The sequence below is a fragment of the Scyliorhinus canicula genome, chromosome 10 (genome assembly GCF_902713615.1).
Source record: "Scyliorhinus canicula chromosome 10, sScyCan1.1, whole genome shotgun sequence".
Taxonomy (NCBI): domain Eukaryota; kingdom Metazoa; phylum Chordata; class Chondrichthyes; order Carcharhiniformes; family Scyliorhinidae; genus Scyliorhinus; species Scyliorhinus canicula.
The window spans coordinates 120280844-120298030 of record NC_052155.1 but is presented as its reverse complement, the minus strand read 5'-3'; the positions used below and the strand labels follow the sequence as shown (position 1 = coordinate 120298030).

Genomic DNA, 17187 nt, shown 5'->3' with positions numbered 1-17187 from the left:
CTGACTGGAATGCGAAGCACTGTCTCCTGTGGTTCAATCAAAGGCTGACCAAAGTAACAGAGGGATTTTTGATGATTTACTGCTGCATCTTCATCAGTAAAGATCATCTGGCACTTCCTGCATATATACTCATACTTGATAGATGGGACAATGTAAGTGTCAAGAAAGTCCGTGCTTTTGTTTTCCTTTTCTGGATCCACTTTTGTGCTTTCTGCAGCAGAATTTCTCTCTTCGACTTTTTCTAAACATCTGTTAGTTTTTTTCTGTTCATTTTGACCACCAGAGGAGTCCATTTGATTTTTTTTCTGTTGCTGCTGCTGCTCCTGTTGCTGTTGCTTTTGATGTTGCTGCTGCTGCCTCTGCAATGAATCCTGGAGGTTTTGTTGGTACTGCTGATACTGTTGTAGTAGCGTGCCAGGCGAAAGACCAGTGATAGCTTGGGGTACTACAGGGCCATAAGGAAAAAGATTCTCCATTCCACATAATGGTGGAATATACCCTCCTTGCATTGCTCCAGGAAGTTGAGGGGTGAAATATGATGCAAATCCAGGGATGAAGTATGGCAAGAATTGCCCACCCAGGAAAGAGCTGGAGTCACCTGCCATTGCTGCCTGAAGTGTCTGCGGCTGAGCAGGGTCTATTGACTTCCCACCTCCATTTTGGTTTGATATGACTGACGCTTCCTTTTCTTTTTTATTAAGTAGATTTTTATCTTTGTCCTTCTCCGTATCCTTCTCTTTGGGCTTAACCTTGGCTGACTTCCCATTTTTTTCTGAATCCTTGTTCTGTTGCTCTGCCTGCTGTGTGACCAAATGAACTGATGGTGCTGGGGGAGTCTGCAGCAAAGATTTGGTGGGAACACTGCTGAGTGACAGGGCAGGGGAAACGGTAGCTGGAGAAGGAAACCCAAGCATGCCTGCACCCGGAGATGATAAAGCTGAAAAACAATGACAGACATGCAATAACTATTTCACTAATCATTTATCCAGCTTTAATGAGAAAAAGTCAATGACATATGAAATTTATTTTAAAATTAAGAATTAAATATATTAGTTATTCTGATTCCAACTGCCAAATGGAAATTATAGCCTAGTAAATACTATGTGATATAAAAGTATAAAATTCTCACACCACAAGCTCAAATCAGGTATGTGCTGGAATAGTTACCGCTCACCTAGACTGGTGCAATTGCAAGAACAGTTAAGAATTTTAAGATCATTCCAGGCAGAGGACTTTGCTTGACTACTACGTTCAGGTCACTGGACACAGTTAACCACTGCCTCCTCCACCAATGTACTGTGACTGCAGCATCTGCAATCTACTCACCAAGGCATCGTCACCTCATGCAATCTCTACCGTTGGGAAGAAGAGCAGCAATGTCGTGTGAATACCACTACTCCCAGGATTATGGCTAAGCAAAGGAAACTCCTTTATGAAAAAAGGGAGTGAGACAGAAAGCAGGAAACTATAGGCAAGTTAGCTTAACATGTCAGAGGGAAAATGTTGAAGGCTATTATTAAAGATTTTTTGGCAGGCAGGACACCGAGAAAAATTTAATGTAATCAGGCAGAGCCAATATGTCTTGTGAAAGGGAAAACATGTTTAACCAATTTATTGGAGTTCTTAACTCCATCAGGTTGCATGTGGATAAAGGGGAGCCAGTAGATGTACTGCAATTAGATTTCCAAAAGGTATCTGATAAGGTGCCACATCAAAAGGTATTGCGGAAAATAAAAGCTCATGGTGGTGTAGGGGGTAACACAGTGACTTGAATAACAGATTGGCTATTTAACAGGAAACAGAGAGTATGCGTTAATGGGTCTTTTTTTTGTTGGCATGATGTAATGAGTGGTGTCCCACAGGGATCAGTGCTGGGGCCTCCACATTTTACAATTTATTAAATGGCTTGGATGAAGGGATAGAAGATATGGTTACTAAATTTGCTGATGATACAAAGATAGGTCGGAAAGCACATTGGCTACATGGAAGACATGGATAGGTTAAGTAAGTGGCAAAGATCTGGCAAATGTGTGAAAATGTGAAATTGTCCATTTTGGCAGGAGAAATAATCTAAATGGTGTAAGTTTGCAGAACACGGTGATGCAGAGGGATCTGGGTGTCCCAGTGCATGAATCACAAAAGCCTAGTCTGCAGGTGTAGCAAGTAATTAGGAAAGCTAATGTAATTATATAATTTATTGTGAGGGGAATGGAATATAAAGGTAGGGAGATTGTGCGTCAGTTGTACAAGCCCCAGTGAGACCACATTTGGAGTAATGTGTATAGTATTGATATTCTTATTTAAGGAAGGATGTAAATGCATTAGAGGTAGTTCAGAGAAGGTTTATTAAATGAATACCAGGAATGGGAAGGTTGGCGTCAGAGGAAAGGTTTGATAGGCTGCTCGTAACTGCTGGAGTTTAAAAGTCTAAGAGGTGACTTGATTGAAACATATACGATATTAAGGGGTTTTGACAGAGTGGATGTGGCGAGGATGTTTCCTCTTGTGGAAGAATGTAGAACTAGGCGTCCGGTTTAAAAATAAGGGGTCACCCATTTAGCGCAGGTGAGAAGAAATGTTTTCTCTGAGAGAGTCGTGAGCGTTTGGAACTCGCTTCCTCAAAAGGTGGCGGAAACAGAGTCTTTGAATGTTTTCAAGGCAGAAGTAGATAGATTCTTGATAAACAAGTGGGTGGAAGGTTATTGGCGTAGGCGGGAGATTCCAGTCAGATCAGTGATGGTTTTTTGAATGGCAGAGCAGGCTCGAAGGGCCGATTAGCTAATTCTCGCTCCCAACTCACATGTTATATGTTGTTATGTATACACCATAGTGAGTTGGAAGTATAGTGCCAGTCCTTCATCGTTGCTGGGTCAGTATCCTAGAAATTCCTGTCTACCACCATTGTAAGACCATCAATAGCAGAAGAATGATAGTGGTTCAAGAAGATGGCCAAATACCTTTTCAGGGCAACTGGGAAGGGGTAATACGGCAATGACATCTTTGCCTTTATCTCAAAAATGAATAAATAAAACATGTCGGCATTAAACCATTTAAATTAAATAAGTTAATTAAAATAATGTAGTGAGGAAATTGATACAAGTCTGCCAAGCATTCATGTGATGACATCATATTGTAATTGCAGGCTCATAACTCATCATGTAAATATTACAATCTCCAGAGATCAGTAAGTTTTTAAAAGAAAATCAAACTTTCAGTTAATAGCTGAAAGATGATTCAAAATTTCACATTTAATGATATTTACTGTGTAACAAAAGACTAAAAACACTATTGACTAAACATGGGACAGAATTTAGAGGGCCCATTCGCTATGGGCACAAATCCCATTATGGCCATTGTCTTGTGACAAGACCATAACAGGTTTTGCACTGGCTAGATCTTGGCTTGAGATCTTCCTCACCACCCACCCACCCACAACACCCCACCCTGGACCAGTGATGTAATCTGGATCACACCCAAAAATGGCATGAACCTGATTTCCATAAAATAAAAATATTTTAAAATTGATTTACACTGCAACGTCCCGCCAACACTGGAGGCTCTTCCCCCCCCGCCCGCCCAACCCAACCCTACCCTGGGCAGCATGATGGTCATATTGGCGCAAATCACTACTGGTTATCAAAAGTAAAAACTGGCCGTGATGACCATGCCGGGGGAGCAGAGACGAGCATAGCCCACAGGTGGTGAGGGACATTGCAGGCTCGCATTGCATGGGTGTCAGGTGACAGTACCAGGTTGGTACTGCCAGAGGAGCCCCATTCGGGGAGTGCCCCCTTGTGTGGGGTGGTGATGGTTGACGGAGGGGTGGTGTACATGCATTGGGCTTGGGGAGACTGGAAACCTTGGAGGAGGGTGGGGATACTACCCGTGGGGTTGGGGGTGTTCCCGTTGTCCACTGGGGCTCCTGTTCTTAACTTCCCTGCTCTTAAACTCTATGCCTCAGTTAATAAAGGCAGGTATACTATATGCCTTCATAGCCACTGTATCCACTGCCCTGCTCTCATAAGGGACCAGTGTACATGCACACCAAGGTCCCTCTGATCCTCAATGCTTCAAAGGGTCCTGCCGTTTATCATATATTCCCATGCCTTGTTTTGTCCTGCCCAAGTGCATCACCTCTTACCTATCTGGATTGAATGCCATTTACTCCTGTTTTCCTTTCTCAGCCTGATATTTCTAGCTACAGAAGTGCATGACAAGAGACCCTCCCTCTAGCTCAAGCTAGGCAACTTTATTTTAACTTCTCGCAAATGTGGTCTTTTAAATGCAAGCACAAGCTTCCACCCTATGGCGAACCATAGAGAATTTTGTCCTTTTGCTGCGTAGTCTCTACCAGGCTCTGGCCGGAATATCTTAGAAAACCTTTCCCCCTCAAAGCCATTACCATGGTAAGGCAAATCACATGGGCCTTGTATCCAGTGGAAATGCTGGTTAGTTATTCTTGAGCCCCCCAACTCTTTTTTATCTTGTAAGCAAATAGACAGTTTAAAGCAAAACTGTTCACAACCTACCATCGTTAACACTTTTCTGGGATGGGCTTTCTGTCAGGCAGACCAGAACAGGTCATATGACCCCCTTCATTTTACCTCAAGTTAAAGACACAGTCCCAAAACATAACAATTTTACAAACCTAATAATTGTAACAAAGTATTTGGTATTTATTGTAATGGAGAAGAGGTGAATAATAATAAAATATCTCAATCATGGCTATATTCCTTACTATTTTTGTAAAATCTGAAATGCAATAATTAAAGCTTCTCTTATTCTCTCTCTGCATGTAGGATCCTCATTGTCCAAGGGGTTATTAGTTGTGGCATGTGCCATGAAAGCAATATAGGGAAACTATATCAAGAACTACCTGAGCTGGTACAGTGGTCGAACCCTCCTTGTTGCCAGTATTCTACAGCCCACTCCAGCCAACTCAGCTAACCAGCCCCTCAACATACCTGAATGAACTGAACCGTATTAATTTGAAAGTAAGTATCCAAGTATCTACAGTAAAGAAGCAACAAAATAAATTGTAAATGTGTCAAGTGCTTGATTATTTGGAATTTGGAACATTTTACTGGTTTAGAAATTTTGGGTTGTGTGAAAATTCAAGTGGTGTCATAAGGTGAAGCCGTAAATCCTACTAAAACAGAATTCATGACTAAAGACAACAAGGGTAATTTTAACTTTGGATGTCAGTGTAACAAGGATATCATCCAGCTTGGTCCTAACCTGCATTTTGTTCAACTGACAGAGGATGAATCACTGTTTTATACCATCATCCAAATTCAAAATGACCCCCATCATACTTTAAACTATTTTCCAGAAATTGTCAGAATAAGTATGTACGGCGTTCTGACATACATGGAGAAAACATATACACGTACATAATTGTGTAAATAGTAGCAAACTCCTCATTTCAAATCATTATTTTTGTTTCTGGATCTAACTGACACAAACCAAAGAATTTACAACAGCCGATTCAAAGAATAAAAATGTAACTGATTAAACATTACAGGAATATCTGTAACCACAAGAGTGAGTATCTCTGCTGAAGGATCCACTCTGCGAGTGAAAGTTTGACACTGCACAAGAAGGACACAGGAACAATGTTGGTCAACTCAGTCAATAGCATTCTTGCCCGAGTCTGAAGGTTGTGGGTTCAATTCCCTCTCTGGAGATTTGCGCCCAAAGGTTTAGGCTGACGCACCAGAGCAGTGCTGAGGGATGTTACACTGTGAGAGGTGCTGGTTTTGGATGAGGCATTAAACCGAGGTGCTATCTGGTGAACGTAGAAGATCGCATTATGCTACATTGAAGAATAGGTGGGGATTTGTCTCTCTTGTCCCCAGCAATATTTATCCTGCAATCAAGATTACAGAACAGATTATCTGATCATTATCACATTGTCGTTTGAGGGAATTGCCTGTGTGCAAATTGGCTGCTGTATTTCCTACATTAAAACAGTGGCTGCACGTTGAAAACTTCAAAATGACTTCACTGGCTTTAAAACCTTTGGGACATTGAGGTTGCGAAAGGTGCTATATAAATAGAAGATTTAAATACTGAAAAAATATTTTTATTTCCAGAAATAGAAAAATATCACAGGTAAACAAAATATCAACTTTTGTATGGTACATTTGGCTAATTGGTTTTGGAAGGACCTAAGAAAAGGTGGTACTTTGAATAAGGAGGAAAGCACACAGAAAACTGAATCGTCATCCCATAAACTCCACAGAAAAGTCTACAGAAAAGTCTACAGAGAGTGCAATGCTGCCAGTAGCAACATCTTGGAAGAACATCGGGGATAGTTACTTGTTTTAATACATCTAGATCACCAGGTTTACAAGACAATGATATTTCTATGCTCTCTCTAGGTGAAGTTTTGTAATATTATGCACTGTTACCATGTCACGGTTCAGTAATATCATACGTCACAATGACATTGACAATGGCATAACATAGCAGGTATATGCCCTCCTCCAAAAGGTATCTGCTATCATGGTGGTACGGAAATATCGGCATCTATTGCATGGGACTGATTAAACCAGGGTTTGTTGATGCAAACTCTCCGGCTCATTTGGTGTAAAACACAGAAGACCCTGTGAGGTGGTAACAATGGAAGGGTTAGAATGCTGCATAGAAAGATGGTACAAAACATGTGCCAGGCTCAGCCTGATTCAATTCAAGGTCGTCCACTGGGCCCACATGACAGTGGCCCGGATGGGTAAATATTTCGGATTGGAGGGCAGATGTTCGGGAGGGCCGGCGAACCTTGTCCACATGTTTTGGTCATGTCCAAAACTCATGGGTTTTGGCAAGGGTTCGCGGATGATATGTCCCGGGTACTGAAAACAGGGTGGTGATGAGTCCAGAGGTGTCAATTTTTGGGGTTTCGGAGGACCCGGGAGTCCAGGGGGAGAGAGAGGCTGACGTTTTGGCCTTTGCTTCCCTGGTAGCCCGGCGACGAATTCTGCTGGCATGGAGGGACTCAAAACCTCCGAAGTCGGAGGCCGGGCTATCAGATATGGCGAGCTTTCTCAGTCTGGAGAAGATTAAGTTCGCTTTGAGAGGATCACTGTTTGGGCTCGCCCGGAGGTGGCAACCATTTATCGACTTCTTCACGGACAATTAATCGTCAGCAGGGGGGGTTAGGGTAGGTGAGGAGGGTAGTTAGGCTGGTCCTTCTGGGAGAGGAGCTGGTTTTCTTGCACTACAATGACTGTTTTTTGCACACTGTTTTATATTATTTTTGTTTATTGTGCCAAAATGTCTTAATACAATTGTTTATCAAAAAAAAAAGAAAGAAAGATGGTACAAAATCTGTTCCTTGAGTGGCAAGTGTTCATTGGATCCATCTTGCCCAGTGGTACGACATCTTCTTGTGCCTGAGCACTGTCTTTCTATGAGATATAGTGGAGCCGGAAATGATCGCTTATCAGTAGACATGCGAAGTGCCCTGTTCCATTAATGAAACTGCAGCATATCTAAGCTTGAAATGCAGAATACTGTTAAAAAAATAGATAAAATAATTTATGAAGTTTCAGTGTTTCTAAGAAATATAGACACAGTATTTTTATCATGTTAGTATGACTTTACACAGTGTTATTAGTAAGTTTACTGTTAGCTATTATGAGAAGTATATGTACTGTATGAGTAAATTGTCGTAAAAATATTCCCACTTACCAGCTGACACTCTGAAGAAGTGCTTTCTTCCCTGGAACAGCTTTGTTGTCAGCTCATGTTTCCCAGTATCTCAGTGCAGCATGTTTTCATTCATTGTTTGATGTCTGCCACTTTTTCTATAACATCCACTTGTGGTGGTTAATGCATTCTTTGCATTTGTTTGACAATTATGGCACTTTAGAAATGTTCTTCTTTGCCACAATGCTCCATGCACATTTTTGATTGCATTTCCGAAATTGTTTGACTGATTTAGCTTTCAAGTTCAGGTGAGGAACATAGAAATGTGAGAGAAAGGAACATATGGCCCCTCACCCTGCTCCATCAGTTGATAAGAATATGACTGATGTAGACTTGGCCTCACCTCCATTTTTCTATCTCTTCCCATAACACTTGCTCCTTCATAGTTCAAAAATCTGTCCATCTCGACCTTGAATTGCTCAATGGCTCAGCCTCCACTGCCCTCTGGGGTAGAGAACGCCAAAGACTTATACGATCCTCTGAGAGAAGAAATTCCTCCTCTTCTCTCGTCTTAAATGGGTGACCTCTTATTCTGAAGCCAAACCCCCTAAGCTCTAGATTCCCCCACAAGAGGCAACATCCTCTCAGCATCTACCCGGTCAAGCTGCCTCAAGAATATTATATGTTTCAACATGATCACCTTCTAAATCTTCTAAACTCCAATGAGCATAGGCCCAGCCTGCTCAACCTTTCCTCATAAGACAACCTCTTCATAATGGAATCAACTTAGTAAACCGTCTCTGAACTGCTTCCTTAAATAAGGAGATCAAAACTGCGGGCAGTACACTAGATGTGGTCTCACCTAAGCCCTGTGCGATTATAGCAAGGCACCCTTACATTTATATTCCATCCATCTTGTAATAAAGGCAACATTACATTTGTCTTCCAAATTACTTGCTGTACCTGCCTGCTTACTTTTTGTGTTTTATGTATGAAGACAGCGGGCGTGGTCTAATGGAAAAGTTTCAAAGTGCAATTTCAGGCAGGTTTGGTTGGGAGTTTCTCCCTGGCTATGTCGGCAAGTTCTCCACCACTATCTAACCACACTTAGTCACTTTTTCAGATCCGGGGAGCCCACACTTCGAAGAATTTTTTTTTATCACTGGGGAGCTGAACTCGCTGGCCAGACCGACTTCTCAGATATTGAGCCACCATTTTCAAAGGGTGCCCCGATCTCTACGTGAGCTTGAGGTGCCTCACATCCCCCACGCATGGGCAATGTCATCCCCCCAAATGCATAGGCACTTCCCCATCCCTCCTAAATGAGGACACCCTGCTATGGGGTCACTGAGGTCCACTCCTTTCCAGGTCTCCCACGTCCCCTTCTGCAACCCCCCTTCAGGAATCCCACCCTTCACCGCCCCCGCCCCCCCCCCCCCAATCATCTGGAGGCCCCTTCATAGCAGCCCTTCACCCTCCATCCTTCATGCCCCCCCGTCCCTCCTTTCATGGGCATGGCCTCCCCTCCAGCCCTGACCCTTGGCAGTGGCACTTCCATCCTGGCACTGCCCTGCCAGCCTGAGTGCCACCTGGGCACCTTGGTAGTGCCAGGTTGGCAGGGCCAAGGCGTCAGCCTGGCTGTACCAAGATGCCCGGATGCCACCCTATCCTGTCCCTGAACACACAGGAGACTCCAGTGGCCTGAAAGATGCCCCCAGGCGCCATTCCGCTTGGTACACATTTGCGTGGACCAGTACTAATTGGCATCCAGCTGAGGTCTCCCTGGGGAGACCAACAGATGCCAGGTGCGCTATGCGAACTGGGTCCACCCATTCTGGTTAGATCTTGCAAGGCATAATGGCTGTCGGGAACCCTGGGGGAGGCTTCTCCCAGCATCTACCGGCTGCGTCACGCTCAGATTCCGACAGACGTGGCCGGTATATCGCACCCAGCAGGATCCCTCTGAGTTGCAGTGTTCTGCAGTTTTTCTCCATTTAAGTAATACTTTGCTTTTCTATTCTTCCTACAAAAGTAGATCACCTCACATTTTCCCACATTATACTCCATCTGGCAATTTTGCCCACTCACTTAGCCTAATTATATCCATTTGCAGGCTCGGTGTCCTCTTCGTAACTTGCTTTAGAAGCTATCTTTGCATCATCAGAAGATTTGGCTATAAAACACTTGTTCCCTTCATCCAACATAGATTGTAAATGACTGAGAATCCAACACTGACGACTGAGGCATTCTACAAGTTATAGTTTGCCATCCTCAAAGGGACCCATTTATCCTGACACTCTGGGCATGATTCAACTAAAACATTTCCCTGTCCGTGCCCATCAGTGCCATGTGCACACATGCCAGGAATGCCAAGGTGCCACCCTGGTCAATGGTTGACTACCCAGTGTCTGGGAGACCCCCAGGTGCAGTCATGACTGGTCCACATTTGTGCAAACCAGTACTAAACGGCACCCTGGCGAGGTCTCCCAGACATAGCACGTGAATCCCGAGCCTATTGGCTCATATAAATGTGCACATCAACATCTCATCTAGCGACAGCGAGATCCAGATCGCAAAATCTCATGAGATTCTGTTGAATCTTGCAACAGCCTTCTTGCGAGATTCGACAACCTCGTCCTGACACTAAGTCGGGTGTGCCGAGGCCGTTGAATTGCACCCTCTGTTTCCTGTTAGTTACCCAATCCTCTATCCATCCTAATATATTAGCCCCATCACCATGGGCCCTTATTTTGTGCAATAATATTTTATGTGGCACCTTGTAGAATGTCATTTTGAAATCCAAAATATATAACATCTTCTGGTTTCGCCCTTATCCACCCTGCTTGTTACATCCTCAAATGTCTCAAATAAATTTGTCAACACGGTTTGTGTCACAGTTTCTCCCTCACCTTTGTTACTTGATTTTCTACTATTCCAGAGATGGTTTTTTTCTCTTCTATCATGAAGACATAGACAAAATACTTGTTCAAAGTCTGTTTCCCATTATTGGGCAGCACGGTGGCACAGTGGTTAACATTGCTGCCTCATGGCACGAGGCCCCAGGTTCGATCACGGCTCTGGGCCACTGTCCGTGTGGAGTTTGCATATTCTCCCCGTGTTTGTGTGGGTTTTACCCCCACAACGATGTGCAGGGTAGGTGGATTGGCTATGCTAAAATTGACCCATAATTGGAAAAAACAAATTGGGTACTCTAAATGTATTTTTAAAAAGTCTGGTTCCCGTTATTAAGTCTCCAGTCTCACCCTCTTAGGGACTAACATTTACTTTAGCGACTCTCTCCCTTTTTATATACTTGTAGAAGCTCTTACTGCTTTTATATTTCTTGCTGTTTACTCTCAAATTTTAATTTCACTTCATTACCCATATTGCTACCTGCAAAATTGCCTCGTCCTTTCTTTTGACTTTTTAAACTTCCTCTCATTTGAACTCTCTGACGATTAGTTCAAGGTCGTCTCCACAGCCCTAGTTATGTGATTCACCAGTACACTGGTCCGGCATAGTTCAAATGAAGTTTATCCCAAAGGAGCAGCCCTCTCTTTCCCCAGTGCTGGTGCCAGTGTCCCATGGGTTGAAACCGCATTCTTCCACATTAATCTTGAGTCAATTTCCTAAAGGCCAATACATTCAATGGCACGCATTGGAATTTGGTATTTATGTAAAGAACTTCATACTTAATGGTAGGGAGTGGATTTGAATAATTACATTTAACTTCAGTTTGCATATCTTAACCAGTTTGCTGTTGGTGGTAATTTACAGTTTTGATGGGATCATCAGGAATGATTCCATGGGCATTTTTGTTACCTCACAAAAATGGTTTTCTTCAAGTTGGAACCCACGTATTGACACGCCATTTGCTCTAGAATGTTTCCAAGTGGTTATGCTTCATGTGCGAGATTTGAATGAGCATGTCAACAGGCGAGTTTGTTTCTACACTCAACCTCGCAGGTGCAGACTTTGCAGCACAAGTTACTTGACGCAGCATGGTGGCACAGTGGTTTTGCTGCCTCACAGCGCCAGGGACCTGGGTTCGATTCCGACCTTGTGTGACTGTGTGGCGTTTGCACTTTGTCCTCGTGTTTGCGTGTGTTTTCTCCGGGTGCTCTGGTTCCTTCTGACAGTCCAAAGATGTGCAAATTAGGTGGATTGGCCATGCTAAATAGGCCCTAGGTGGGGTTATGGGGATAATGTGGCGTTTGGGCGCAGGGCGGGTGCTCTTTCAGAGGGTCAGTGCAGACCTGATGGGCCGAATGGCCTCCTTTTGCACTGCAGGGACTCTATGATAAATAAGATAAAGGACCTCTGATGTCTGGTGTTCGCAAAGACCAAGTAGATTATTCCTAATATTGGCCTCAGCTACCACAGAATGGGCTGAGAATGGAACCTTGAGTGTGTGTCAGTTACAATTGAGTCGTCTGGAAATTGCTTACGATCAAGTTCAGAACTTGCAGGTTTCCCAACTATACACTGAGTAAAAGCACTTGGTGCTCCACTGTTGTGCAAATACTTCAAACATCACCACATTAATTTCTAGAGATTTTTCAACAGATACTTTGCTGACCCTTAAATATGTGTGGTTTCTGAAACAATAGTATTTGCTGCATCTAGGATTTTGCACTCTCTTTATCTGATCACTGATGTAAAAATACATTGAATTCAGCCAATAATTTATAATGCACAGCAGAAAGTGGTGCTTTCTCTAACCAATAATCAACAGTAGTAGTGATTTGGCAGGGAGTGTAGCGGAAGCTCGGATATTGAACTCATTTAGGAAACAGTTTTACGTGTTGGGAAAATGGCAGAATGCTGATGGTCTTTCTTCATCTGTGTAGTTTTGACCCTTTAAAATATTTTTATACTGTCCCTTCAGCTTCCCAGCAGGCCAGCAGTATACCATCTGCTGCTTATTTGGCCAACGAGAAAGTTTGCCCTCTTGTTACAATCTGTGATCTGCATTTCTATTGCCCTCTGACTTCTCATTTTGTTTTGTTTTCTCAAATCAACTTTTGTACATCACCCAGCTCTCATTACATATCATCTTTCTTTATATATTTCCAAATATTTCTGATTTAACCTGTTTAACCAGGAGGCGATGTAAACATCTAGATTAGGGAACCTCTGGCTTCATTACATTGTCTATATTGAGTTATGACGTGGAGATGCCAGTGTCGGACTGGGGTGGTCCTCAGGTGAGGAAGGAGCTGCACTCCAAAAGCTAGTGATTCGAAACAAACCTGTTGAACTTTAACCTGGTGTTGTAAGACTACTTACTGCATTGAGTTAGTTCATCTGCACTCAGAATGCAGTATGGGTGTCATTGGTCAGGGATGTGAATACGCAGGTCTGGCAGCTTATGTGAAGAAAGAAACAGAGTTAACGTTTTGAGCCAAATTTGAGCCATATTCAACTCGGAATGTTAACTCTACTTTTTTCTCCACAGATACTGCCAGACCTGCTGAGCATTTCCAGTACATTGTTTTTTTTAAATTTCAGATTTCCAGCATCTGTACTATTTTGTTTTAATTATACATATTGGGTGAAGAAAAGTCTTTGCCCTAACATCATCAATCATTGACTAGTCTGCCAAAACTCACTATTACACGTGAACAATGAGTACTTGGATCAGATACGTTGGTGACCCAGTTCTCATACAACCATACGTCAATCACTCCAGGACAGCAGGAGCTGAAGGAGGAGTCAGAAACTGGTGAAAAGGAAGAAAATAATTGTAGTATTGTTTTGGTGTCCAGATGTTCCCCCACTGAATCTGCCCTGTGTAGATGAATGCTCAATGGCTCGTTCTTCTGAAACTTTACACATCTAAACTTTAATTTTTGTACTTAGCCTTGTTTCAATATCATAAGTAACTATATCATTTTAATGAACCCAGATCCCCACTTACATTATAGTTGTTAACGTGTTTACTCGGATTGCTAAATCAAATGTAACATGCACATAATACCTGCTTTACATTTTAAGTATTAGTACTTAATTGTCTCGATGAAATAGCCAATGGCTTTACCATCGTCTTTGAAAAGTCCTGGTCTGTCCATTTTGTCCCTGATAAAGGTCTGATCACGATACACAGTCATTTATTGTAGCTTTTCTTACTTGCCAGAAGTATTCTTGATTCTTTTTTTTTCATAACCATTCTTCACGTCTACCTATAAGGCTTCTACTATCTTACCCCCATTATTATATACATCCTATTGACCATTAGTTATCATCACTTACCTCCCCCAAAAAACTTAGCTTGTTACATATATCTGTGCAAAAAATACTTAATTCTCTTGGCTACTTTTAAGTGTATCTTACAGCTGCAGCTGTGTTTATATGATCGTAAAATTGTAAATATATTTTGGACACATATATCTTCAGTCCCAAGAGATTAATTTAGATGTTTTCAACCATTAAAATATTTAAATTTAGCCTTCAACTTTTTTTTTTTGCTTACACTTACATTTCTTTCTTTGGTCCGAGTGTTAATAACTCTCTTCTTCCACTTTTATACGTGCACCAGCATTTGTTCATCTACATTTAGAAAAGCTTCAAACACCTCCTTTCAATTGTAGTTCAATGTACTGCAGAGTGACTATTTCATTTTCACAACGTACAGTTTCATATATCTTAAACTTAAAATACGAACACATCACAAGATGAGCTCTCATTTCAAAGATAGTTACCTTTTAGGATGTATGTATTGCAATGCATTACGTTCTTAAGATGTTATGTTGAACATAAATGCATCTTTTTTAATTCTACATCTTTGCTTTCAGTTCACATTCTATCTTCTCTTTATATTCACGTATCATTCACAGGATGAAAATATTGGCAGATGACTATGATTAACGCTTTTTACCTCCATTCCTTATCTACCAGTTTAGAAGACGGTTTAAGAAGAAGGACAGCATGGTGGCACAATGGTTGTCACTGCTGCCTCACATTGCCAGGGACCCAGGCTCAATTCCAACCTCGGGTGACTATCTATGTGGAGTTTGTACATTCTCCCCATGTCTGTGTGGGTTTCCTCCGGGTGCTCCGTTTCCCTTCAATAGTGCAAAGATATCCGGGTTAGGTGGATACGCCATAGTCCCTTAGTGTCCAAAGGTTTGGTGGGGTTATGGGCTAACAGGGGTATGGCGGGAGAGTGGGCCTAGGTAGGGTGCTCTTTCAGACAGGCCGAAAGACTTCTTTCTGCACAGTAGGGATTCCACAATTCTCTGAAGCATGCAACAGCAATCCATTGTGACTCACCCTCAGATATTTTCTACATCACCCTCCCTCTGGCTTGAATGTAAGCTCCTGTGTCGAGAACGCAGAATTGAGAAAATTCAACCAGTTTGATTTCCATTCTGGGTGGGCGGATATTAACAGAAGTCAGGACCACTGACCCCAGAAAAAGTTTGGAGACAGCCAAAAGAGCTGCCAGGTGCGGAGGCAGGCTGTCTGAAAGGTTGCTTCGATGCTCTAGCATTTTGTCCCAGCTGTAACAAAACGCAAGAAAACAAAAACAGCCCTCACCCCCTCAGCGTCCCTCATTCATCATGTCCCATCAATTGCACATATATGCCTGTCTAGCCACCCCCATGGCCCTTAATAGCCCATACATTAATTTAGTGTCAACTCATGTTAATCCATGCCCATCTCACTATTTGCCCTTACACTCTGCAAGCCAATGCACACAGTATTCACCATGGGAAGACCTCAGAATGCATGCTGAGATGAGATTAAGCAGTTTGAAGTATCTATTGATGATTTCACTATTGAAAAAAAATGTCATTAATAAAAACCCATTTACTACATTTGAATTCCTTCGACTAATTAATCCTTTATTAAAAAGCCTTTGTATTCATAGCCCCACATTAAAGATTTCATAACCACTTGTTATGCAGGGTGGGATTTTCTGGCCAATCACGCTGGAAGGATCTTATGGTCCTGCCGACAGTGCATCCCTGCGACAGGTTTTGCAGCAGCAAAAAGTGCAAAATGACGAGACTAGGAAGATCCCGCTGCCGGACACCGGTGAGCTGCCATCTGCTGCTGCAGAACACGCCATGGAGGGATAGGAAAATTCCATCCATAGTGTCAAAGAAACTGTGAACTGACAGGTGCCCCATTGTGATAATGATAGGTTGTGGAATCAATCATGCAGCACAAATTGCACAATTCTGCACCTCAGGCTCATGTTAACAGTGCGAAAAAACAAAGGCTAATTTTTTAAAAAACTACAGACTTTTTAAAATTTAAAGGTCAGGAGATTTTAATGCCTTGACAGCAGAACACTTCCAAGCAGTTTATTCACGTTTGCGCAAATACGTGACTAAATTTAATAATCCAAAAGAGTACTTGACCTCTCCCAAAGGTTTCCACGGCCCTATTGTCATGACGATGAGAAAGTGCTACTGAGCGAGTTCTACCTAGAACATCCCCAGATAGCCAAAAACGTATTGGACGATTTAAAGAGGGCCTTTTTTTTTAAATGCAAGAAAATACACAGACCAAAGATGGCTACCACCAGTCAACTGATGTCTGGTCTTGTAAGTTGTTCCGATATGGATTGCACTCTAGATCTGCCTTTTTTAAATTTAAATTTTTTTTAGAGTACCCAATTCATTTTTTACAATTAAGGGGCAATTTAGCATGGCCAATCCACCTAGCCTGCACATCTTTGGCTTGTAGGAGCAAAACCCACGCAAACCTGGGGAAAATGTGCAAACTCCACACAGACAGTGACCCAGAGCCGGGATCGAACCTGGGACTTCGGCGCCGTGAAGCTGCACATCTAACCCACTGCACCACCGTGCTGTCCCCAGATCTGCCTTAATATGTTTTATGGAATTTCACACCTGGGAGGGTCAAGGTTCATTTTAAAAAGGGATTCTTGAAAGATAGGCATTAAAAATGCAAAATGCTGGACTTCAATCAACTGTAATTTTGTCAAGACAATGGGAACTGTGAACCGGCCATATTCACCCAAAGGACACTCAAAACCCTCTCTGGGCGCCGGTGAAATAACTTCTCTCCTGCTGGTTTTTACTATGTTGAAATGTGTCAAAAGCTTCTGGAGTGAAAGATCAAAAATGCGATCACTTATTCTACAATAACTGCAAGCCTTGTTAATCAAATTACTGTCTTATAAAACACAGACTGGAGGCTTAAGAACTGGTTTTGCCAAGCCAGAAACAGAGAGGGAAGCCACCAACGTCACTTGGGTACGGAATCTCTCTCACTCTCTCTCACTGAAACTACGATTATCTCCAGAAAAGTGCAGTTACTTGAAGTACAATTCAACGCCAGGATTTTAAGGGAAACCAGCTAACTTCAAATGGCTACAACGTTCAACAATCTACACCTCAAGCGCAAGCAAAGGACATAATTGTATATTATGTTAACTTTTTTTGGATGCTAACTTTTCTTACTTCTGAGATCTGTGCGTGTGTATTGTTGAGTCTTTTATCATATATTGCCTTGAGTTCAGTAACTAATATATTTACCCTTTCTTTGATTTAGAAACCTGGT

The 17187-nt window shown here is 42.4% G+C and overlaps 1 protein-coding gene across 4 annotated transcripts in view; it reads right to left on the bottom strand.

Moving 5' to 3' along the window:
* Window positions 1–17187, bottom strand: part of zfhx4 (zinc finger homeobox 4) — a 288475-nt gene that overhangs the window by 3163 nt on the left and 268125 nt on the right. For 3 of the 4 annotated variants that reach the window (XM_038809648.1, XM_038809647.1, XM_038809649.1), the window contains exon 10: window positions 1–937. This exon is cut by the window's left edge and continues 3163 nt beyond it. In XM_038809648.1, coding sequence (XP_038665576.1) covers window positions 1–937 — 937 coding nt within the window. Of the gene's footprint in view, window positions 938–7243; window positions 7515–17187 lie in introns of those variants that run through there. The other variant, XM_038809650.1, reaches the window with a different exon arrangement.